General features: G+C 44.6%; 2 protein-coding genes across 10 annotated transcripts; one reads left to right on the forward strand and one right to left on the reverse strand.

Moving 5' to 3' along the window:
- The first annotated feature begins 496 nt into the window (after window positions 1-496).
- Window positions 497-17,446, forward strand: GALNT3 (polypeptide N-acetylgalactosaminyltransferase 3). Of its 6 annotated transcripts, none has more exons than XM_032946146.2 (11): window positions 497-575; window positions 3,284-3,800; window positions 4,592-4,764; window positions 7,506-7,655; window positions 8,497-8,731; window positions 9,071-9,188; window positions 9,792-9,992; window positions 13,238-13,369; window positions 14,668-14,772; window positions 15,481-15,633; window positions 16,079-17,446. In XM_032946146.2, exons 2-11 carry the CDS (start codon window positions 3,310-3,312, stop codon window positions 16,190-16,192), a joined length of 1,872 nt encoding a protein of 623 aa, XP_032802037.2. In that variant the 5' UTR covers window positions 497-575; window positions 3,284-3,309; the 3' UTR covers window positions 16,193-17,446. The 6 variants fall into 6 exon arrangements, with proteins under 6 accessions (XP_032802037.2, XP_032802035.2, XP_032802034.2 ...); XM_032946144.2 differs by lacking the exon at window positions 497-575 and adding an exon at window positions 593-778; XM_032946143.2 differs by lacking the exon at window positions 497-575 and adding an exon at window positions 988-1,614.
- Window positions 17,271-25,751, reverse strand: DCAF17 (DDB1 and CUL4 associated factor 17). Of its 4 annotated transcripts, none has more exons than XM_032946148.2 (14): window positions 25,435-25,751; window positions 23,640-23,743; window positions 23,256-23,346; window positions 22,726-22,862; window positions 22,410-22,491; window positions 22,045-22,134; window positions 21,806-21,913; window positions 21,434-21,539; window positions 20,808-20,950; window positions 19,959-20,068; window positions 19,700-19,790; window positions 18,977-19,060; window positions 18,416-18,571; window positions 17,271-17,984 (listed from the first exon to the last, which is right to left on the reverse strand). In XM_032946148.2, the coding sequence occupies exons 1-14, from the start codon at window positions 25,606-25,608 to the stop codon at window positions 17,790-17,792; spliced, it is 1,671 nt and encodes a 556-aa protein (XP_032802039.1). In that variant the 5' UTR covers window positions 25,609-25,751; the 3' UTR covers window positions 17,271-17,789. The 4 variants fall into 4 exon arrangements, with proteins under 4 accessions (XP_032802039.1, XP_032802040.2, XP_075913274.1 ...); XM_032946149.2 differs by having other exon boundaries at window positions 22,041-22,134; window positions 25,435-25,569; XM_076057159.1 differs by lacking the exon at window positions 25,435-25,751 and adding an exon at window positions 25,161-25,326 and having other exon boundaries at window positions 22,041-22,134.
- Window positions 25,752-26,190: the final 439 nt, after the last annotated feature.

Consider the following 26,190-nt stretch of genomic DNA (forward strand, 5'->3'; position numbering starts at 1 on the left):
GTGGGTAGCCTGCTCTCTTCCATACTGCACACTTAACCAACCCATTACACACCCCCACAACGTCGACTCGTCCGAACTTGCCAACATGCTTTCCCTCTCTTTATAGTGCATGAGATTCCTGGTATTCTCTGCATCCACCAGTTTGTCGTTCGTGGCTGTATGCAAATATAATTATGGTAGTGGCCGAGAAGTGTTGTAAATGTGACATTTGGCACTGTATAGTCTACGCTTATAATGAGAAATCTAAAGACCAAAAAAGGATCTAAAAATATCATGACCCAGAGGTTGATTGGTCAAACCCAATATTGCAATGTTCATTAATTGCTTCACGCCTCGTGTGCTTGACAGCTAAAACAAATTACGACCTCCACGTCAACCTTGAACCAAATACTTCGCTAAAACCGAGAGAAAGCGAGCGATGGCCGCTGACAATTGTATAACACAAGCATCGTATAAGACAAATCGGGCAGGTATAACCGGCTGTGATGCGTTTAAAGGCGCAGTGTTCACGCAACGCTGGCGGCATGAGACAAAAGCCCCATTGACGGCCCAACACGTGGATCCACCGCGCCCAGGTGAGAGACCCCCCCCCCCGCCCCTCCCCCGAGCCCCGCCCCCTGCCCGCCACGTTAGCACCTGGCCCAGGTGAGGCGCCCACTATTTGCCCTCTGCTCGCTGCACTTGCAAGTCAAGGGTTGCCCTCCTCCTCCTCCTCCCTCCCTCCCTGGACCGGTGCACCCGTTGGTCAACCTGCACCAACACGGCTTGAGAGGCGCAGGTGAGGAGCTGTGTGGAACGCGCAGGTTTCGGTGAGCGAGTGTGGGTGAGTAAATGAGTGAGTTTGTATCGAACAGGAAGAGAAGACTTCCGCACAGCCGGTGGCGTTGAGTTACCGTGTTTTCAGTACCACACTCCACGGCTGTACTTGTGCAACGATATAGCGGTAGTTTGTCGGCTCGCTTAAGAGTCTGAGACAAGGTGAAGTGTGTGTGTGTGGGGGGAGGGGGGAGAGTCGGGGTCGAGGCTAGGTAGCACCGAGATGCTGATGATGGCCAAGTCGACGGGAGCCCAGGTGGCGCGCACGGATCGGCTTCGGCTTGCACGCGCGTCACGATTGGAGTTGGGGTTTGCGACCCGAGGAGGATTGTACAAACACCCGCGTACCCACACCACCACCACCCCCCACCCCAACGCACATTCATTGACGCCAAACATACATTCCTACACAGTGTTGTTACAAGAACGCGCAACAATTAAACTAAACAGACTCGCTGACTAACACACACCGATACACACACACACTAATAATTACACAATAGCGCACACCAACTCTCGCAAACACACACACTACGAATACACACGCCGGATAACAAACACCTGTCCGGATAGTGACACGCTGGAAACACGCCACCGCCAAAGACACACGACCAGCACTGTACAGGTGAGCGGCGTGGCAGGTGAGTTCGGAACGAGGACGGGAGGCGTGAATGATCGTTTCATGGAAATTTGGGACGGATAGAGTTTACACTCGTTGTGAAGAGAATCGGGACGAGAGGAGAGGGACATCGTCTTGGGCGCACAGGTGACACCGAGGCAACAGCTGAGCAAAAAGAGGTAAAGATCGATGTAGTCACCGCTTTGCATCGTGTGTTTGTGTGGTTGGAGTAAATTTCAGCCGGGATGGTTGGTGATGGATCGCATCCATTCTGCATTGTGCTAAAGTTGTAGTTTTCCTTTTGTCATTTAACGTCAGGATTTCGTGAATTAAATGATGCATTTATTTGCGTAAAGAATTCCGAGTAAAAAAATATGTATGTACACAAATATTAGCACGGATGTGTCTGCATCAAAGGAGCTTTAAAGAATGAAAGTAAATACAACTGCCCTGTTAGTTATTTATAAACTTCAGCACCTGTACACCGATATACAGTATATATTTCTGTCAGATACACATGCTGGATATATTTACACACACACACAAACGTCATAGTATATCAGAGGGTAAATTAAGTTATCGCTCTAGTGTGGTTATATTTGAAGTGGGCTCCATAATTTGCTTTTATAAGGCGCACATTTAAAAGCTATGAAATGTACAAGAAAATTGTCTGGGCTACTCTGGAACTGCCCACAGCCCAGGTCTTTGGCTCCGTACAGCATTTACCATGGTGATTTCCTGTGTTTTGTCTGATAACGTGGAAACCGCAAACAGTAATTACAGTGCTGTATGTTAACACATAAGTCGTGCCGTATTGTACGCGGTAAACTTTGGGGAGTTTGTGAGTATATTTATATTCAGGCCTAATTAAAATGCACTGACGGTGCTGCAAGTGCAATAGCCGCATTAGAAAAAATGCAAATGCTTGCATGAACCGTCTTGCGTGCGTAAAGACGACATTGGGTGATGCTCGTGGGCAAGGGAGTCGGTTCTCAGCTCTGCTGGAAGCGCGCAGCATTCGCACGCTGTGTGTGCCACGTGAAGGTAAATTGTGCTGTACGACAGCAAACAATCTTTGCAGTAGCTTGGCAACGTGCGACACCACAGCCAGAGCAAATATACATGGCTAAAGCACTTTTAACAGGGTCTGTATCCCTTTCTGGAGTGTTTGCTCGAGCAAGACTTCACGGCCAGAACATATGCTCAGGGTGTACTTGATGAGTCACAGCTTGAAAAAGTCGCGTTTCTGTGGGATGTTTCAAAAATTACATTCGGTAAAAAATGCTACAGAGAGAGAGAGACGCCGCCCAGACGTCGAAATTTGTAAGTCGCTGCGAAGCACAAGTTGGTTAAAAAAGAAAATTGCCGAGAAATCCAAGAGGTTCGCACCCGAGTTGAAAATTGAGTAAAATACTAAGTAGTATGTATGATAACTTAGTGGTGAAAATAATGCAGTATGGAGCATGCAAATAAAATATTTATTTTGGGTTAAATTAGTTCCAGTGCTGTTCCAGGACTGTGCTGGATTTCGCTTTTGGGCTTAATCCACAGCATTCGTGAGCTTCTGTGCTAGCTTCAGCTGGCTGCCATGTCACCCAGCAACCACTGGAAAAAAGTAACGTGTCCTAACGCTTGACTGATTAAACACTTTTAGGGAAGACTCTCCATGAAGGATTATTACACACGCACCACGTAGGGTGCAACAATTCGGTGAGATTTTGTTCCCTCTGCATCAACGGTTTTTGCCACAAACTTATAATATTTTATTGGTTATTTCACACTGAATTGTGGATAAACGTGTGTGTGCCCGCGTGTACATCTGTGTGCGTGCGCGTGCACGCGCTGCAGCTGAAACCGACGCTCGGGCAGTGAGAATGAGGCTGTTTGGGCGAAGGCGCTCGAAGGCGGTGATCATCACAGGAGCGGTGGCCCTGCTGCTCGTCATGATGCTGCTGCTCTTGCAGCACGAGGCCGTCAGCCGCCTCCCCCGCAGTGACAAGCCCTGGGTCATCGAGGACTTGGTGGGAGACAAGGTGTTGGGCATTGTCAAGGGCGCCGTCAACAACATCCGAGACGCCATCCCGCACCTGCAGATCAAGGCCCCCGTCCGCGCGGAGCCGGACTCCGCCGAGCAGGCGTGCCTCAGTGGCTTCTACTCTGCCGCAGAGCTGAAGCCCTTCCAGGAGCGGCCGTCTTTGGACGCCAACGCCCCCGGTGCCTCGGGCAGGGCCTACAAGACCGATGATCTGAGCCCCGAGGAGAAGGCGATCAAGGAGAAGGGCATGGAGAAGCACTGCTTTAACGTGTATGCCAGCGACAAGGTGTCTCTGCATCGTGACTTGGGCCCCGACACGCGACCTCCCGAGTAAGCACAGTCGGCGTGGCTTCCTAGTCAATGCGCGTGTAGCTCTGCTCGACGATGCCTTGGGAACACGTTGAGTAAAGGCCGATCGCATGCAGCGAGCACCTTGGTGCGAGAGAGTCTGTGGTTCCTTGTCAATATTATATAAATTCATGTTTGTACAGAGGGCATATTGTGAATTGAGTTGAGTATGAGTTGGGCAATTAACTAACAATATCTATAATTAGTATATATTATAATTTGGTTGAAATAAGTGGATAAACGGAACAAACTTAATTCACCAATAATAATGAATCGCAAAATGCGCCATTGGTCAAATTACCAACTTCCAATGTACATAATCTTCACCGTCGTTTATATTTGTTGTGTTTACCTGCTAAATGATGCAGTTTGACTCCTTGGTCATCCTCGCAGCGGCTTTTGGAAAGCTATCGCACAAAGACAGTCACTGCATTACGTGCTTTCAGATGCCCTTCTGCAGCCGCATGGAACGCTTTTCCTTCCGATATGAGGAAGGCACTGGGGCTATGCACTTCTAAATCTGGATTGAAAACTAATTTTTTGAGAACTTATTTTTTGTGTTTAATTTGTTGTCCTTCCCCCGCAACTCTAAGTACCATGGTTGGCTACGCACAATGCGAAAGAAGCTCAACATACATACATACATAGGTGAACACTAAAGACTAATCTCACTAGGCAAAATGAGAATTACACTCCTCGTGAGAGGCCATGCCTTTGTGGCAGAGGCGGAGGATGGCCATGCGCGCGCTCTGACGGAGTGCCGTCCTCTCCAGGTGCATCGAGCAGAAGTTCAAGCGCTGCCCCTCGATGCCGAGCACAAGCGTCATCATCGTGTTCCACAATGAGGCGTGGTCGACGTTGCTGCGCACCGTGCACAGCGTCATGTACACGTCGCCCTCCGTATTGCTCAAGGAGATCATCCTGGTGGACGACGCCAGCGTTGACGGTGCGACAGGGCCACGGCCGTCCCCTCGGCTCCTGCGGGGGCCACTAAGAGTCGCGCGCTTGTTGGGAGCGGCGAGGCAGGGTTCCGATTTGTTGTGCCAGAAGCGGCAATGTCCCTACGAAGGCAATGTATCATTTGAATAATATCATAGCAAGAGCTATAATAAAAATTCCTGTATTTTTTTACCAAGGAAAGGCCAACTGAGTATTTTTTTAAAGCTCATCTGCATTGGCTGAGTGTTTATATTCGTGTAGGAGGAAACTATATGCGAAGGGATAACAAATCTATTCTATAATAAATTGCTGTACTGCTAGCTCTGGGCCACTTTGAAAAATAACATGTGCATGTACAGTATAAATCTTCTAAATACAACATGTAAGAGGGATGTTATTAGAGGAGATTTTTTTTTTATAATGCAAGGAATGTTTACAGGAAGGTGTGTGTGGGAGAAACAGAACTCTTATCAAAAGCGATACCACTGTAAGTAGCTGCCAAATTAGTCGTAGGAATCGATTAAAATATTATTCATAAGTGGAAGAATAGACGGAAGTCAAGTCGGTTTTGTGTTTGCTTAAATGCGTGGCACCTTTCTGGCACAAACCTGCCACTCAAAGTGTTAAGCCTGGATTTGAACAAGTCTAAACAAAAAAAGTGCAATTATTTCATTTTACCAGGTTAGGCCCACTGAGCTTTATAGCTCTTTTTCAGAAGCGACCTGGTCACAAATGATAGCTCAATGAAGTGGCTTATAATGTGGAAATTTATAGCAGCCAAATACTCTAAACGCATGTTTCTAAATGTGGGGGGAAAACCGGATGACCTGGAGCAAAATCCACTCCACATATAAAAGTGTCAGGGTTGGGATTGAACCCACAACTTGCTGCATACCAGGCGAGGGAGGTAACATCTCGCTTCCTCGGGAGCCCCAAGTCGAAGTCGAGGGAACGCGGAGGAGACAGAGTTGATCTCTGTTTAACACGTAGGCTTTTGTGACCATTATTATTCATAATAAAGGTTTTTGGGTTAGGTCGCGTTATTTATAAATGTGTTGCAACCCTCCACCACCCGACACGGTAAATCAGTAAAAAATGTCACGTAAATTGTAAATGTTGTGGATTCACTCTTCAACACACTGGAGGGCTAAAGTAGTGAACTATTTGTCTTTTGTTTACGTGACACTTTTTTTTACTGATTGGCCGTGTCGGGTGGAGGAGGGTTGCAACACGTTAAAAAATAACGTGATCAAACCCAAAAACCTTTTATGGAGTTGACCTGTCATTGGGTGACGATTGGCTAAGGGTGCCTGTGAAAGGCTCTAGTCATTGGAGTGGAGGGCATGGGGACAAGGAATACAGTGAGATGAGGTGGGAGAAGTTAAGGCAAAAGCAAGCCAGGGCCCTAGACTCGCGTATTGTCCTTCGGTGGAAGATACGCATTGCACACCTGAATTTTAATGATTGTTCCATAGATTGTATTACGCTAAATGGTTACGTTAAAGTGGCACTGAACAGGTGCTATCTGCTTCATTAAACACTTTTAGCAGTGTTGTGTGCTCCTCATTAGGTATTTTGTGTTTGGCACGTACTACGTCAGGGGGGTAATGCAAAATCTAAATCGGTTGTTTTTGTCCTGCGTTTACTGTCTCTTTTGCGGTCACCATAATGTATCTTGTCCTCGCAGTCTTAGTTTCTGCATCTGCCTAAATATGACATTGGTGTCTAATTTACACGATTTAAAAGTCATCGATTTTTTTTAATTCCAGCAACTCTATACACTTATTCTGGGCACAAGAATCAATAAGTCTATGCCTCTTTACAAGCCGAGTACCTATGCCTAAAACTCAGTATAGGAACGGTGAAGTAAAGCATGCTCTGACCAGAGCTGCCCCCTCTAAAGAACACCACGGTGAGATAAAAACGTGGCCCCATTTCTATTTGCACGCCACATGCACGACTGTTTACAGGATTCGGTGGTATTATATTTCCCCACTTTTGTCGAATTTAAATTTCGCCTCGGGTTCCGGTCGCAGTTGTGTTTATGCGTGGTATGAAATGACAGGGGTTTTGAGCATAGGGTTTCTGATTATAATGAGATTGGATTGCCCGTGTCAACATGGAAAGTGTGGTCACCATCTCGTTGAGCCACTTGAATTGACCGACGATGGACTTTTGGCTCCCCCGGTGGGAGGCGAGCCAGTGTGGTGCTGTGTGAATGAGGTCCTCATCAAAGCAGCGTATTGTGCTGCGGAACCGATATTACAAACTGCAATGGTGGTGAATAGGATGAGAGAAGGGCACTGGTCAGAGCATGTGTCTGTACGACACACACAGGAACAACAGATCCTCTGACTTTTCATTGGTTTTACTGCCATTTTGAGTTGCTTTGATTGTGATTTATTTAGCGCTCTTTTGTGGTCAGCACAGATCAGTTACGCCCACGTTTGTACCATTAACTCGCCTGGCTCGAGATGCAGCAGAGTACTGACAATCTATTTGCTCTCACTTGTTCATTGGGAAGGTCTTTGTGTATGTGTACACAGACACGTGTATTTGCATACAGGCCTGCATAACCTGCTTCGATTTTGTTTCGTATTGCATGCGCAATATATAATTAATCAATTCCCGTGACAAAAAATATTATTCAATAATACGAAAAAACTCTCATCTATATCTTAGAGTTGTGGCAGTAATGTATGTGTTCTCGTCCAGTGTTGATTCCTTTACTGCTTTTCTTTTGAACAGACTACCTCAAGGGTCCTCTGGATGAGTACGTGAAGCAGTTTGGGATAGTGAAGGTGGTGCGGCAGCAGGAGAGGAAGGGGTTAATCACGGCACGGTTGCTCGGTGCCAGCGTGGCGCAGGGGGAAGTCCTCACCTTCCTCGACGCGCACTGTGAGCACTGCCAGAGCGGACACGCGCGGCCACCCGCTCGCCTCGGACTTGCGCTATGCCAGCACTCGCCACGCCGTTCACACGCTGGGACGATGCACCCCGATTGACGACATGACTAATAGCCGCAGCATTTCGGGACAACCACAACTGTCAGGCTAGTGAGCTACTCCCCGAAGAGAGACCTGTTCCCCCATGGGCACACCTGACTTGTGGTGCTGTAGGCACGACGTCCCTGTACTGCGGTTTGTACGTGTAACACCCACTGATGTCACATGTGTGATTTATTACCAAGAATGACCAGCTGAATATGTGATACAACCAAGTTGTGCTCTCTGCTGTCCTATACATTAACGTTTTATAGCATTTCTGGATCCAGCTGGGTAGAGTGCTCAACTGGCAATTTAAATGTTGCGAGTTAAAATTTTGGGATCAGGGTTTGCTCATTATTACACGGTCTATAAAATGAGTAACACGGTCTGAGAAGTTGACCGTATTTGTGGTATGAACTGATTGACCCCACCAGAGGAAAGAGGAATTGCCACTACCGCATCAGGGCACCCACAGAAATGGGCACCTCCCTGTGTTCGCTTGAGCAAGACGACACAGATTTATATATATACACAAACATCGAGCAACTGGTACTAATTCGGTTCTATACAACTATATTTAACTGTATATAAAAACATCTTTGGGGGTTCGTTTTACACGTTCAAAAGGGGAAATAAAACGGGCATGACGAAATAATGCTGGCGCACGACCCACGGTGCTGGCGGCGGGGCGACGGGGCGACTTCGTTGATGCCGGCGCTCGCTCAGGTGTCGCCTCCCCTCGCACCCGTCAGGCGAGTGCTTCAATGGGTGGCTGGAGCCGCTGCTGGCGCGGATTCGTCAGAACGAGACGAGCGTCGTGAGCCCGGACATCTCCACCATCGACATGAACACGTTCGAGGTGAACAAGCCCTCGGCGTACTCGCCCGCCCACAACCGCGGGAACTTTGACTGGGGCCTCACCTTTGGCTGGGAGCCGATACCCAGCCGCGAGCGCACCCTCAGGAAGGACCAGACATACCCGATACGGTACGAGCCCCCACACAAATACTCCCCCACCGCCAGCGCATCGCTCCCCACAATCATGCCGATGTGGCCCTTGCATGCGCAAGGAGAATCGACCCTCAACATCTGCCACTTGTGATCCTGAGTGTGAAATAAAAACGAGATGTTATTTTCGAACAAATTAATAGGTGTCATCTTTGGGTTTTTTTTGTCCGTAATTGCTAATGGCAGTGCAAATGCAAGATCGGTTTGCAATTAATAGACATTGCTAATTTAAGAATGGATCCATTATTTTTGATGTAACTTCTGCTTTTCTTTTTTCATTAAACATTGCCTTTCAACAGCTGTTCCCTCTGTTTCCAGGTCTCCAACCTTTGCCGGGGGCTTATTCTCCATCTCCAAGAAATACTTTGAATATCTGGGCACGTACGATGACCAAATGGAGATTTGGGGTGGAGAAAACATAGAAATGTCTTTCCGGGTGCGTTGAAGCAGACATCGCTCATTTGATCAGAAACGGAACACAATAATGAAAACATGCAATGAAATCACACAAACAGATTAAACAAAAACTATGAGCAGCATCAGTGTCACGAGCGCACTGTGCTCTATGACCTTGGTGGACCAAGTCTTAATGCCTATCTATGCACAACACAATAGGCGACTGTTTTCAGCACATGACCCAAATCTCTCCGAGGTAGTGTGGTCAGACAAAGGCTGCCAGGCATCGTGTTTGCCCCACCACCCCTTTGTGCGTTGTGTGAATCTATAATAAGTGCTCACTCACGGTACGCGTGGCGTGGAGTGGTCTTGAAATGGTGAGCGCGTTCCGCTATGACCTCGGCAATCGGAGTTGAATTCCATTATTTGAGCAGATCCTCCACTTCACCAATATGCATTGACTGGCATGGTGAAGTATGGTCAAACAATCATATATAATCAACATGGCGTGAAGAGGCCTTCATCCAGCAGAGAATGGACAATGGCCTGTAAATTTGTATTAACCACATAAACCATGGCAATGCGTTTTGACTGTCGGGAGACGTGTGCGCGCATGCGTGTCCATGTGTGCGTATCGGTGCAGGTGTGGCAGTGTGGTGGGCAGCTGGAGATCATCCCGTGCTCCGTCGTGGGGCACGTGTTCCGCACCAAGAGCCCTCACACCTTCCCGCAGGGCGTCTCGGTCATCACGCGCAACCTCGTGCGCCTCGCCGAGGTGTGGATGGACGACTACAAGGATATCTTCTACCGCCGCAACAGCCAGGCCGCTGAGATCGTCAAAAACGTGAGGCCCGACTGCCGACCAGCAGAATGTGGAGGTGGTAGTAGTCTCGTGAGGCTATTTGTCTACTAGTATTTACACTCAATAGGCCTGTGCCAGCTTGTCCTACAGACAGCGTGAATCTTTTTTCAAGTCTACACTTTTTTTACACAAAAAAAGCTCTTTCACTGAAGGACCTGAAGCCTCGTTAGGCTTCGGCCCCCACTTTCCAGTCACTTTTGAATTGATCAAGTTTACCCAATGAACAAAGGCTACGTTGCATACAGTGTTACCTGGATTTTGGTAACTATTTCTTTGGATAATGGTGCACTGAGTCGGGGTGGCTAGGAGTCATAGGTGAGATGGCATCAGACTCGGTGGGGCTGGTTGTGATGCCTGAAGCTGGAAAATATGATGGCTACGGAAACCTATTTGCATTGTCACCTGGGTAACGTCTCATAAATGCGGCAGTTCACCTTTAGCTCCTAACTGTTCATGACCTTTACCCCTGGAAACTGAAAATCAGAACAATTGCCATATCTCTTCCTCGCCTTCAAAATGTCAGGGTATCTTCATGACGGCCTCGTTTTGCAAGTGCTTGGATGACTGCATTCGTTTTCACCAAATCAAAGGGTTCAATATGTCTTAAAATTAGTTTTGTCCCCCTTTTGAATACTCTACAAGAATAAGGTATTATTTCATAATTGAGGTATTTTCATGTCTGTTTAGTCACAGGTAACTGTGGATTTGTTTGACCAGCTGTTCCTGCTTCTTTTGTAATGGTCACAGTTCCATCTGGTCCAGGAGCATTCCCATTCGTACATTATAGCGCCATCTTGCTCTCTTCGGGGCCACCAATTACCAATCGTCGATCTATTTTTTTTCTGCTTTTATCCTTCCTTTTGCTTTTGTGTCCCCTGAATTCAATTCTCATTCTCTCCGAATGAGTTTTACAGTGTTATGTGCATTGTGTATTTTGTTTGGCATTTTCATCCCTTTCAACATCTCTCCTTACAGCCTCAAAGCTTTTTACGGTTTCATAAAACTCTGCGTTGTAATTTACCTTGCCTCATTTTAGTACACCATCCAATACAAATCCAGTTATTTATAGCGATTACATCAATGTACTCTTTTTGCTTCTCCACAACTAGATTTTAATATTAGCTGTCTTGTCTTTTTTTTTACTATAACCAGCTTTGTCCTTGCTTTGGCAATGTTGACGAGATAGCTTGCATGGCACGGCCTGCAATCATTACTGCATTGAGTTTGCTGTGGACACTGACACCTTTGACAATCTGGCGTTCGTCTGTGAGATTAAATTGTATTTAATTGTACATCTCCCCATTTGTGCTCCTCTGTTTGTTTTCTCGACTCCTTTATGAAAAACGCATCCAGTTGGAATTATACTGAGAGGCAGAAAAGAGGGTTGGGGAACAAACACAAAATTAGAGACCTCATAGGGAATAATAAGGAAAATACGTATAGCTTGGGCAGACACATCATTAGAGATGGTTGATAAACAGTCAAAAGAGAAAACACATGGAAGAGGACAAATACCATGGAAATGGGAGCGATCGGATAATCTCCTGTGCAGGAGTGAAATGGAGTGTGGCATCACGGGATTGCATGGCATGCTGATGGCACATGCAGACCGTCATCCAAAATGAGGAGGCTTTGATCCAGCATCGGTGATGATGAATTACAGGTGAATGTAATAATTGTGTAAAAGCAACTGCAGTATATTATATGCGATATAGTATTGGAGAACATGCTGCCTTTAACGCTGCACAGATTGGTATTACTTTGTCTCTTGTTTAGTGGACCTAAGCTTTGGGTTAGTTGGCGTGGAGGTACGCAGACGGTGGGTGAGGATGAGATTACGAGTAGAGGCAGTGCCATTGCAAGGGTGGTTGTGGGTGAGGCAGCCACTGCAGGTCAACCCCTCCAGAGATCGGCACTGTATGATTGGGCAGCTGAATTTTGAGAAAAGAACAATCGAGCAGTGGCTGGTGGCTCAGGCGTTTGATGGAACCCTCCCCTACCATCAACTGTCATGGGAGGCGATGGTGGGGGTGGTGGGTGCAAGGGTGTCACCTTGCCCCGGGGACCAAAATATCTAGTTGCGGCGCTCGGTACAAAAAATATAAATTTGCATTAAAGAGCATTCCATGATATTTATACTTAAAGCAGAAATGTTTTGCAAGTGTGTGGTGTAGTTGCATATGTGATTTTGTGTGTGCCTGTCTTTTGTCTGTGTGTCTTAGAGCTTGCACAAGTTTGTGCGTGTGAGCGTGAGGCTCTGGGTCGACTCAGCCTCAAATGAGTACCTGGTGCAGTGTTTAAATATCACCACTCGGGAGACAAAGGCGGCCAGGCGTGGTGTTGGCCACCCACCCCCTCGTGTGCCGTGCCGGCCCTTCATAGGTGCTCGCTAACAGCACTTGCTCCAACAGTCTGTTCAGGCTATATGGGGGATCTTTGCCTGTGTGGCTCTGGGTCAATGGTGTGAATTGATCCCTGAAGTCCGTCCTCCCGGATTCATGTCGCAAAATGGTGACGTGGCGGCGCCGTGTAGCTAACCAGTTGATGGTCCCCGTGGCTGCCGTGACTGTTGGTGATCCCATGTTGTTTGAACAGGTTCCGTAATCACTCCTTGCCCCCCCACCCCCATCGATTTCCAGCTGCCTTCTTTAACGCCATACACTCCTTTTTTATCCTCTGGTTATGTCAACAATCCTGCCCACTTTACCGACGACCATGAACAGAGTGTTGGACAAGTCCAAGATGAAGTCCAGGCACACATTTTGCTTGTTGATGCCAATCCTAAACCTTAATCCACCTAAATGAATGTGTGAGCAAATTCTTTGCAGTGCGAAAAGAAAACTTGGTAGCTAAATGGTGCCAAGAGACAGACATAGTATCTGCTTTGCATTTCAGTACCAAAGTATATCGTGTATTAACCAATGTAATATTTTCACGTCATTGTCCACTATAAATGGCATGAAATAGACAAGCATTGTCATACCGTAGCGTTTAATGTATACATTAACATTGTAATGTAATTGGACTGCAGCGACAGATCATTGTCATTAATTATTTCACCAGGTTTCTCTCCTTTTCCACATGAAACCTAAGTTAGGGGGAAGAAAATTCCATTACGTTTTGGAGGAAGGTAAAAAAACAACAAAGAAAAAAACTGCGATTGGGAATGATTGGGTGTTGCCATATTCATTTTGGGGCCTCCTCTGTGATCTATGCGTTTGTGGTAGAAAGCCTACGGCGATGTAACGTGGAGAAAGAGGCTTCGAGACAAGCTGCAATGCAAGAACTTCACCTGGTACCTCACCAACGTCTATCCGGAGATGTTCGTGCCCGACCTCCATCCAAATATATTTGGGGCGGTGAGTTCCCACTGACGACGCAGCTTCAAAAAGATCTCCCGCCACATTCTCACACGACAAATACACAGATCGTTGACGCTCGATGCTCTGCGTGTTACGCGGCATTTATTTTGGGCTTTTTCGTAACCCGTGACTGTGAAATGGTACCAACTGTATCATGGCAAGCAGGTTTTGTGCACTGGAATATGTCATAATAATTATACTAGGGAATTCATTAAAAGCATTATGCACATTCCACACAAACAATCAAGGGCTGCAATCCCCATCCATTATAAACACCCGAAGGACAACAGGTTTTTTTTAATTTGCAGTATAATCACATTCAGCAGTGATCAGGTTTTCTGTTAAAGTAATTGCCCAGTGACAATGTAAATGTTGCATACACAGTTGAACGTGACACCAAAGTTGAATTGGTCAAATTATCCTCCTTTTTGTGGAAAAAAACTGCAAGTTAAATACTTGAGACTGGAATTGCCTCGCAACCATTGTAATCAACAGTCTTTATAATGCTGCCTTTTACTGTCGTGGGCTAAGGTTTCTGGAAATGGCCTTTCTTCAGGGTTAGCGATGGTGAAGTGTTTTTGGCCTCTGCTTGTACACCACTCCCAATATATTTCAGCAAGTCTCTCTGTATTTGTCTGTGATATGTTGCTTGAATTATGCACAAGCATGTGACCGAGTGAGCTCTGAGTTTTGCTTATGTGTGGTTTAAACCCCTCAATCCCATCTGTTCCCACACTGAGGTCGTATTTGTCTGTAAGCACACGCAGAGCTAAGCATGTGGATGAGTGCTCTGCTGTCCTAGCTGTCGTTGGTCGATGACCGCAATAGCCATTACACCAAACACAGTATCCCTTTGGGTGGATCTCAACGGGCTCTGCGAATTTCTTGCTATAAAGCTATGCCCAACAATTGCCTCTGTAGAATAGACAGAAAATACGCATGCCATCGATTTGTATTTTTTTAAATGAATGAATTCTAAGAGAAATTTTATGTGCCATGAGCCATAACGAAAATTGTTATGTGCTTTATGTGCTTATGTTCACGTTTGTCCAGATATCCATACAGTCGTTTTCCGATCCACTCGTGGATCACGATCCACCTATTGGCCACCGCTGGTGTGTGTTGACGCTGAGGCTCTGTCTTTGTAAGTCAAGGCACGGCATAGGTGCACGTTATAGTGTCTGGAGAGTGGACACCACGGCTCTGGCTCCTGACCTCTCAAGAGAAAGGGGTCGCCACCTACTGTCAAGGCAGCCACATACCCCAGTGACTAATGCATTTCCTGCTGTTTGCAGATTAAGAATAAAGCAAAGGGCAACTGTCTGGACACGGGTAGTTTCCAGAATGAGGTTGGAAAGCCTCTGATTTTGTATCCCTGTCATGGCATGGGTGGAAACCAGGTGAGTGCCTACATAATTACACAGCACATTTATGTATGTGAAAGGTTTATTTTATTGCAGTATTGCCATATTTTGTGTACGTGTCCATGTACCACTAAATATGCAAAAAACACATTTCAAATATAGAGACATACGTTTTATTAATTAAAATTGAAGGTTTATTGGCACATTCATGCAACATGACATACTTCAACGCACTCAAAGTACATCCTGACCACAGTTGTTTATTTATAACTGACAATTTAGAAAGGGGTAAAAGTCAAGGTGGTGGATGATGACTTGTTGGTTTTTCTTATTTATTTTATTTCTTTTACAAGACATAAAATAATGATTAGACTTACTTGCTCATCAATCTATAACTTACGAACCCTTGCATGAATGAGAGATATCTTCCACAATCTGGATTGTGCCTTTCTGAAGGACAAATTGCCTTAAAGATGCAAATTTGACAAAATAATAACTTGGAGTAATACTGCTGAGTATGTGTTCGCTGTTGTGCTGTGTAGCTCTCCTGTGTTTTGGGATTGTACCGTGTGTTGTTCGGCATGGTGTTTGACGTTTCGCTCAATGCCCCGGGAGCTTATCCAAAAACTGTTCCTGCACAACACGCAGTGCAACCTAATGACGCATCGGAGGGCTATATGGTCATAACAGATTCATCTTCAATACAATAACTGCCGTGTGGGATGTCGCGATTTCTGCTTGCAGTACTTTGAGTACTCATCACAGAAGGAGCTGAGACACAACGTGGCGAAGGAGATGTGCCTGCACGCGGCCATGGGAGCCATGCATCTGGAGGATTGCAAGTACAAGGGAGGCAGCTCATTGCCTCCCACCTACGAGCTCTGGGAGCTACGCCCGGTACGCTCGCCTTCTTCATGTAGAGAGGGTTAAAGGAGCAGGGCGTGGGTCTGGGGTTTCTGAATACAGTGGAGCCTTGAAATAACGTGAGCGGATATACCCTCTGCTGATCTTAATGAGCAGTTTGGGGTACCCCTGAAATTGTAATGAAAATTGGAATTTGATATATTTGCATCCCCGAAGCTTAACCATTTAAATGCTTGCAAAGCGATGCCAACTTATTTGCTGCTTCTCCATGCTACGCACAAGAATTGCATGCCAGACAGTCCCAGTTTATTCCTGCCTAAAATGAGTATCCAGATCAGTGATCAACCTCAACATTGTGGATACAACGGTGGCTCAGTTTGCCGCTAACCACACCCCCATGTTCTAATGGCCATGATCGGTGCTTGCTAACATTTGCCCCGAAAAGTTTGTAAAGTCTTCGCTTGCGTCTTGTCAACAGGAGAAGCTGTTTTTCAACATGGGGACGCAGCAGTGTCTCACGTCCAAAGGGGAAAATCCGACGATGGCACCTTGCGACCACATGGACGAGCACCAGCAGTGGGAGTTCATTTAAGGAGCATTGGCCAAGCCAGTGGCAAACGCAGAGTGAGCCGCAAGGGGAACGAACTCCTGCGGTTTTACCTGCCTGTAATGTGCACTGCCCGGGGAGGTGGGGGGGGGACTCCAGCCTTTGCGGGCACGTGTGTGTGTGTGTGTGGGACACCGATGGGCGTTTGTTGTCCCCAACGGGAATTGTGAAGACGTTGGAACCCGAACGCAGACCTCTCGTCTTAGCTTTCCCCTCGTGCTAACTCTACCACAAAGCAATAATTATGCTTTCACATACCTATGCATCACTTGATACAAATGTCTGTCTTACTTGGGACACCGTCACACTCTCTGGGTCAATTACCATCTAAAAATAATGTGTAGTAGTGTTTACTTATGCTATTTCTAATGAAACATCTCAAAAGTGGAAAACGCTGCATTTGCTGAACAACTTTTTTTTAAATGATAGCAATGAACTATGTAAATCATGCAAGAATATTGAGGGTATGAGAGCAATTGTGAATGACACTTGTTTAATTTGTAGAATTGCAACTTGTACATTCGTTTTGTTGATTTGATGAGAGCAGTGCAAACCAATCTAACTTGATTCCAAGCTGGAGGACAAGAAGCCTTTTGTCCGTTTCGGTTTTTTCGAGATGGTGATAACATTATTTTCTGGGTGTTGTTTTTTTTGTTTTGTTATTTTATCGTGTTTACAAGTAAGGTGGGTGATTGTGATAAATAATATTTGATTTAGGCGGTTTGCAGAGTTGGGTATTGGTTTGGGTTGTTAACAAAAGAATGATAAATGTACAAAACATACTGACTTTTAAAATTAGTATTTTAAAAAAATATACAGTATATATTAAATGTGTTCTGTACAGAAAATTGTAAATAATGTACTGTACCATGGCCAATGCTGAGAGTCACGTGCCTGCTTTATTTTAATGGAACACAAATGGTTTCCCTAGGTTGGTTATTTAACATGTAAGAAAGCAAACTGTTATGGCACTTAAAATATACAATGAAACTGGCATCATCGGCATCTCTTTAAAAAAGGAGCATTTATTAATTATAACAGAGTAAAGGAATGCCAAAATTACTTTTCAGCTTTATTCTTTGAATTTTTTTATTGTTTTAATTTGACAAAACAATTTAAATCCAGTGCAATTTTCATGCCACTTTCCAGTATATCAAATACCTTGGAGCATAACAATTGCTGCTCAATACAACATATTTACAATCCATCTGTGTTAATAAATGGTGGTTCTGACTCGCATCAAGGTGGTACCTTACTGGCACTTGACTTATTATGCAAAAGTAAATGCCATGGCTTGTTATTTTTCTGCCGGAAAAGAAGATTCACTAAGTTGGCAATTGACTGTTATTTGTGATAGTTGCCAACGAATGCCACCAAGATGAGAATTTGAACCAAACGCGGGTGTAATTTGTTATCCGTTTGCATTTTCCAATCTTACGCTTTTACCAGTAAAAAAAAACACAATAGTAATTTTATCGCATTGTTGAATTTCATTGACCTTTAATTCATGAAAATGGCAGGTTCCTTAAAAAAAAAATTAGAGGGCACACAAGAAAACCGCAGAAGTGTTCCATAGCAGTGCTTATGGTCTTGGTTCCTTTCTTTCTCTTGTGCTCTTCTTCCTTTTCCTTCCTTCCCTCTCCTTCCTTTCCCTCTCCTCTTCCTCCAATACCTCAGTGTTGAACATCTTGTGGACATGGCAAGAGTAGGAGCGGTTGTGGTTCTGCGTGATTTGCACAATGGTGTCCGCATGTAGGCAAAGTGACTGGTCGTATGTCTGTGAAAGGCCAGATTAAGAATGTTAGTCAATGGTGAGACTTTAAACGTCTGTTAATTGTTCTTATTACATGTTGCAAATACAATACAACACTGCCGAGCTCCACAATACTATAATACTGAAGAGAAGCAAATATTTCAAACCGTATATATTACACAAAAAAGCCTCAAATTAGTTCGAAAGTTCAGAGGGCCAAGTTAAGATGTGTGGCCTCTTGTTATTCCTTCCGGAAATAAACCAGTGATCGAAAGGAATAAAACGTTAAGGGGATGACGCTCGAAAACGTGCAGATGGGTCAACAATATTTTTTGTTGTAGGACAAAGGCAGGTGTTTTCTTTATTGGCTGCCCCCCCCCCCCCCCCATATTCACTAGTCAGGATGTTGTTGGTACGTAGCAAAGAAGGCCGACGGTGTCAACACGTGGCCTCACCACATCCCAGGGCTCGCTCAGTGGCACACTTTTGATGAGCCGCCCGTTGTAGTTATCATGGAACTTGACGGTTACAATGCTTCCAGCGTCGCCGGGTCTCACGCACGTCACCACCAGCAGATCCACCTCCTCCCTGTGGTCTACCACGTGGACTGTCTGAAACGTTTGCAACGAGAGTTTCTCATTGGTAATTGTGCAAAAAAAACGACCATCGAACCGATTAATTTATTATAATCTACAAATCATGTGAATCAACTATTTGTAGTTTTGGATTTTTACTTGGACAAAAAAAAATATTTAAACTGCATGAAACAGCTTTCCAACGGCAACATTTTTCAGTGAAAAATGCACGCAAATTTCACCTCTTAGATTATGATGCAAAGCATAACCTCAGTACTTAATGTGTCCCGAACATATTTTTGACAAAAGTTAGGAAAATCAACTCTGTGGAATTTGAATTTACCGATATTTTTTTAAAATATAAATACTACGCTGTGCACTATCAGCATTGCTTTGCCTTCAGAAGAAGTGTACGATGTGTTGATACAAAGCCAGTGTGACCTCTCTCTCTGGATCGTCATCAAACCGCCGGAAGCGTTTCTTGACAACTCGACCCGACGACGTGACGAAAACTTCAGGTTCGTTCTGGGAGCACAGGCACAGAACGGTACCATTGTTAATCATATATTCAAGGACGAGAGGTCACTCGGCAGAGGAGGACTGCAGCATGAGATGGCTGGGCCTATTATTATAGTTTATCCTTGCACCGCATATTTATGAAATTTAAACTTGTAAGGACATTTTTCCAGGCAGTAGTCAACTGGACATTTTAACATATAATAGAATACAGCGCAGACTGCTGTAAATATAAAATGCCTGTTACTCAACACATTACCATACCTGCTAGCGATAGGGAAATAATTTTGATTACATTAAAATTCATTAAAATACAGCAAAAAATTTAGGAATGTCTCATAACTTATGCACACGAGAACATGACTTGTTTCAATGCATTATTACATTTCGCCGAGAGACTATTGGAAGGTTGCGAGGTTAAATCCTGATTGCAAGCTGACTTAAACCAACATCCTTGTGCGATGCATAAAATTTAAATCACTTGGTGGAAAGTCAATCGTGCCCATCCTTTGGATTTACTAGTTTTAGCCATAAGCACGTGGAATACCCACCACTAGCTCAAGGAGATGAGCACAGCCAAAGGCTGGTTTGAGCAGGGAAAACACTTTGACTTGTTTGTGAATTGGCGCCACGTGCATCCAATGGTACCTGATCGTCTTCTTTGGTGTCAATGGTGAACTGTTTCTCGATCTGGTGACGCGGACCCTGCGCCAGCTCATTCGTCTTGATGCACAGCACACTGTACACAAGCCCACCCATTCTCATTTCATTTATTTAAAAACGATCTCTTATAAATGTGCTCTGTAATCATTTGAAAAAAAAAATTCAGCTTTGATTTGGAAATCCAATGCATCGCGGGCATTCGTGTTTATATCGTCAAGTGTGTGTGTGTCTGTGCGGTTGTTACTCAATCTGCCGGGGTCCTACGTGCAGGATTCGCCCGGAGTCGTCTGGATGAAAGAGTATCCAGTCTGATTCCAGGGCAACACTCTGCATGTCCAGGACACTGTTCAGTGACTGTAGCACGCAATCATGGGCACACACACACACCCACAATGCCTTGTGAAAGCGATGGTGCAAAGTGCTGTCAGCGAGCATTGATGCCAGTACAACAAAGATTAATGTGGAGATGGCATCATGACCAATGCATCCTCTTTCTCCCTCGCAATGGTCTTGCTTGGCCCACCACCGAGTATCACTGCGAGTTAAGTGGCACTTTGTTATGGATTTGTATACAGTACATCAATTGTCACCTTCATTGCAGTGGGCCAACTCTATTGGCCCATACGTACATTTATAGACCAGAAAATGCACACAGTAAAAAACACTCCTGCACTCATGTTTATTAAGTACACCGTTGTGTTCGGTAATAGCCTTCTGCCAAGCCAATATTATTGTGTGAGAGCAATCGGTAAGACATGAGATTTTAAAGATGTTTTTTTTACAAAACATTAATATTTAACTTAAAAATAACGTAATGTGATACTTGCAAAGTGTATTGTTAATGAAACACTTGGAAATGAACGGCTGTGCAATTGTATTCGACCGTTGCAAATATGCAGTGCAACAAAGACGCAAGTAATTTGCTTCCTATCCAAATTACGGTTACATATTTTTCCAATGGCAGTGTTGCTTAGGATTGGTCAATAGATTTACAGTTGCTTTCAAATAACTAATATTCATACACAATGCATGATAAATACAGACCTCTGCATGCAAGGCAATGGTGAGAAATCGTGGAAATGTGTGGACATACTGGGCTCTCGTTTGCCAGCGAAAATACTCGGAATTTCCCTTTCTGTTTGCGTTGGTTGAGTGAGATGATGTAGTGCCACGGGAAGCCTCCTATGTGTAGCTGGTTCTCCAGGCACTTTACAGTAAACAGCACGGTCGGACAAGCTGCATTCACAGGGTGGGCATCAGCAAGGCAGACTCACGCAAATGTCCATCAATGACCCACACACGTGAGTTAATTTAAAAACGGGTATGAGAAGCACCTGCTTTATGGCCTTAGGCGTTATAGTTGTAAAAAAATAATCACATGCAAGCACAAAATATATTGCATTTGTTAGATGTTAATATCATTCTTCACAGAAAGAAAAATATTGCTGCAATTAAGGTACGCAATTCATTCTCATCCAGTTAAACATGGTTAGCAATAATTGAACAATTTGATTTTATCCTTTAAATTTAAAAGTTTCAATGTGTTAAAATCATATATCTTTTTTTTATAATGCATGGCAATCTCTTTTCTGTTAAGACAACAGCAACCATTTATTTCGATAATGTACTACATTTTTGTAATTGTTTTAATTAAGTTATTACTGTATTTATTTTAAAAGCAGTATGCCAGTGCTTTGCTTACAACTTTTATATGGATACCTTTAATGTCAATGTTGCATGGAATGCCGAAGGGCTTGGCTCCAACCACACCACAAGTCTTGTTCCACTCACACGCCTGGCCCAGAGACAGATCTTTCAAACGGTACTGATGCAGGGGAGGGAAAGTTGGTATTAATACACATTTCATTCACTCACCAAGTAAAAATGCGGCATCGAAATACTGGCACACAGTTACTTTGTTATTAATTAATATTACGCAAAAATCATAATTCAAAAGTTCATATAATATTTGCAAGTAAAAATTGTAAATTCAAACAAAGTTTAAAACATTTCATCACAAACTATTTTACCAACAACCCTGCATCAGTTTGTTAAATCCATAGTGGTGAATTAGATAGAGTAAATAAGTACCTTTTTGACAATCTCTTCCAAGTTAAAAAGCTTGACGTGACCGTCACTGTGCATCGTTATCAGGAATCCCTGGGAGACTGTGGCATCCGAGATGTTGTTCTCAAAGATCTGCAAAGAATAACATCTGGAATTTTATATTGTGGTACCACATTTTCGGTGAAGGCTTTGTCATGAGTATCAAATGTAATAATAAAAAATGATCTAACTTAGAACATTAATAAACATGCTATACCACCTGCCTTGCGCTCGACAGCCAACATGCCCACCAGGCTGAGAGGGAACGCGGTGAAAACAGCCATGTGCAGCAAAGGGGGTTGAATTGGGCTGTTCTGTTGCAGGCAGAATATTTCAAACAAGTGATTCGTACACTTAGCAAGCAGACTCGTAACGATAAGCATTTAAAAAAAATATATTGATGCTCTTTATCAAAATGGATTCACATAATTCATTATCAGCATACCATTTCCAGGGGTTTCAGTTACAAAGTAACTCTAGATAGCTCCAACATGGCACGTGAACAACTTTACATTTGCTCAACACTAACGACGAGCATTGCATTTTTATTCATCCCAAGCAAGACCCAGAAGCCACGCTTTGTTTTTACCTTCTGCCCCAGTTTAGGCAAGAGCTTGTTCTGGATGGATTTAACAGCAAACACCTCTTGATTAGAGCTCCACGATAAATGTCTGATGAATAAAACATAATCATGCGTTATTAAAATGTTAACTACAGTATGAAAGCACTTAAAAGTAGTGCACTGTATGTTAAAAAGAGTGCCTTTGTTCTGCAGAATGATATTTCTAAATGGCAAGGTTTTTAATAAAAAGAAATACAATTGCAGTTTCAAAGCAACTAGTTTTGATCGTACAAAGACTCAGCTCTGATTATCATGCTGCTCATCTGCATGTCTGGTTGCAGACCTGAACTTGATGACAGGAGAAAGGTAGACTTTCTCCAGCAACTGGCTGGTGTTGGCATCCAGCCTGAGAAGCCAGCCATCTGCCCTGAGAGCCATGAGAGACGGAAAGTAATCGGAAGCCTTGGGCAGAACGTTGCACTGGAGAACAAAAAAAATGGGCACACGTATGCAAGATTACCTGCATGTACGTAATAAACCAACACAAATGCACACGCCAGTGTTATACACTTTACATATACCATAGTACAGCACGTCTGTTAAATTAATTAGTTTTATAAAAATTAGAACTAAATGAGAATTATGGTTGCAAACAAAGATGTACACTTAAATGTAGATACGTGGAAATAGCGTGTGTATTTTTTTTATTTAAAAAAATTCAGACTAGTTTGTAGCACAAAAAAAATCAATGTTGCAATAAATCAATGTTGCATAACAACATGAACATATTTCTCCTAATACTTGTGTTTTGTTTACTAGATAGTGTTTGAAGGCAATACATGTTGCATTCCTCTTTACAGGTCTGCTACCCACCACAGGGCTCTCACAGAGCAGGGCATCTTCCATCTTCTCTGCAGCTGGGCACTTGGGCAATTGGTACAGCAGCTTAGGCACAACTCCGTTGCTAAAGAACAAACATTTCTCAGTTATAAAATATATGTTGAACGTCTTTCGCACCGTATGTAGCCAACCATGCAAATAGCCTTAAGTATTTGCAAACCCCTTACATTAAATGTCATGGATTGTTGCATTGCAACAGAATGATGGTAATGGCTTGGGGAGACCTTAGTACAGCAGTGGATAATGGCTGATGATGTACATAACTATAGCTTGTTGATGTACTCATTCCAAACGCAAGAAGCTGTTCCATTGATTGAAGAAAATAAGTATCAGAACCCTTAAGAAAGCACTAACAACCTGGTATAACAGTGCTTGTAATTTTCAGTGTATATCCTCCCTTCTTCATACGCAATTGGAGTTGTGGAGTGGATTGTGCCCATCTTTTTAAAGACCGTGGATTCCTGCCAAAAAAGAAAAACAGCAAATACAGCATATCGCCAGGCCAGTATTAAACTTAATAAAGAATTAAAGCTTTATATAGAAAACTAGCTTTTTTGCCCGTCCAAGGACGGGTGTATATTGCAGTAAATCTGAAATATTCAATAGAGAAATTGTTCAGCTTATGATTATTAATGAGGGGGGGAATTGCCCCATGTGGAGTGACGTCACCCGCTAATGGTTATTGTGGAGGGGTGCGGCATGTGGAGTGACGTCACGCGGGGGTGGGCCTCATGTGGAGTGACGTCACGCGCGGGGGACACATTCTTGACCCATTATATTAGTAAAATAATACTTTGCATACTGCCGTGCAAGGTATCACACTCGGGTAGGTCGATATAGCGTTACTTTCCTGTATTTGTAAAATTGCTGGAGTAATTGCTGGGTTTCTAAGTGCATTTATTATTCCTGTAGTCGCTCATATATCAGAGAGAGAGAGTTTGAACTTTGGTCTGTTAAATATTAAATGGTGCAAATACCCGTTTCATGAGGACTTTATTACATAGCAACACGTTGATTGTAAGCACAATGGTTAACCGCCTTAACCTTTAGTCAATATCTATCGTGCCATTTCCTAATACTGTACTCTGTGCTTTGTTTCCTCAACTGCGTTTGCAACGGACTGCAAAACGCTGCACACGCACACCGCAGATTTGTGTTGCTGGACCACTTGGGACTTGCATTCGAGCAAAACTATGTTTCAAATGTGTTTTGTTTAAATACGTACGGTAAAATCACTCACAATACAGGTTCTGCACATTCTCGGTGGGTTTTTTTTACAATCGTGAACCACGAACCACTTTCGTTTTCTCACGGGACTATCATAATGTTGAAATATTTTTTTCAAGTGTCACCTCCAATTAAAAACCCCGTGTTCCATGACCACCCAAGGAGGCCATACCCAGGGTAGATGATAAAGGTGAAGCCCTGCAATTACTGGCTTACGCCACTGCTGGCAAAAGGGCCTCTACTCGAAGCTATAGACAGCTCTATAGAGTGTATTTTGGTCTTGCGAGAGGTGATACCCACAATTTACCCCACTACAGGCGACCTGCCTGTCGAATAACCGTGGAGGTACCCGTGTAGCCTGCTTGGTGGACCCAGGACAACCAAGAAATGTGCCTGTTGTCTCAATTGCCACGCAGGGAGATCGAATCGAACTGGCGTCGTCTAGATTGCAAGTCCAGCGTGCGTATAATGACACCACAGCAGCAGGGTAAAGGCATTAATATTGCAACACTGGCGCGTATCCCATTTCAAATAACGCATCGAGGGGTCGTAACCCAGAGGGCCCCAAAACGCGACAATTCTGCGGGTCCCGGGGACTATAACAATTGAGACCTGACGAGCATCAACTCGTCGAAGGAAACCCAGAGATACCCGGCAGGGGGCGCCCGTGCAAGCGACTCAACGACTCGGGGCTCTTCGTGACGACGAGGCAGTAGACCGGAGCCCACGAGAGCCTTGTTTCTCTACCGGACGCTGTGAGCCCGACGCTCTCAGCTGGCGCTCAGCGCAGCCCTCCCATCAGACCTGCACTGCCCGATACGGGCGGGGAGTGGTAGTGGTGGTGGTGGAGGAGCAGGAGGAGGGAAGAAAGGGGGGGGGGGGGCGCACACACACCGACCTCGCACGGCATACGAGGACAAACCACCTGGCAGAGCAGCTCCCTCAACAGCTTCATGTTGAGGGCACGGGGCTCCACGGGGCCCAGGCCACGGCCTCTGACCCCGAGCAGCGTGGCTGCGTTGCGGGGTCCCCGGCTCGGACAGCGGCGGCGGCTCCCCCCCGCTCGCGTGGTGGCGCCTCGGTCCTCGCCGCTGGCCATGTGTGGATGATCTCGATGGTTGCGGCACCTTGGGCGTCGTGAGCGGTCGGCGGGGGGTGGATTCCCTTCGTGCTGTTGAGGCCCCCGGACGTGCGTTGTGGAGAGAGCTGGGTTTTTTTAGTTTGGATGCGGGGAACGCCGATGTCTCAGACGTGGGCACCACGGCCAGATGGGGGCGCTGAGAGGCCGTGTTTTGAAAGATTCGGATGAATTATTGTAATATGGGGCTCTTCTTGCCAGTACAGTATTCTAAATATATAACAATAGGTTTTATTATACCCTATCTGAGATGTTAAAAGACCAAACAGAATCCTTGATCAAGGAACCTGTCTGCATTAGCCACAATAACTTTGTGGTGAACATGCAAACAAAAAACTGATTGGTGTGGACCAATACGTTTCAAAGACAATGCATAATATGATGAGAGCATGTTTTTTGTTTGCATGTTCACCACAAGTACGTGTGGTCGATTGCTATGACAATATATCAGTTGCTACGTTAGATTATTTTAAAAATCTTAACACATTTATTGAACTTATGTAATATTTCCGCAATAATCGACAACAGTGAATAACTTAAATA

This window comes from Petromyzon marinus, chromosome 4 (genome assembly GCF_048934315.1).
Source record: "Petromyzon marinus isolate PM22_M1 ecotype Great Lakes invasive population chromosome 4, UKy_Petmar_22M1.pri1.0, whole genome shotgun sequence".
Taxonomy (NCBI): domain Eukaryota; kingdom Metazoa; phylum Chordata; class Hyperoartia; order Petromyzontiformes; family Petromyzontidae; genus Petromyzon; species Petromyzon marinus.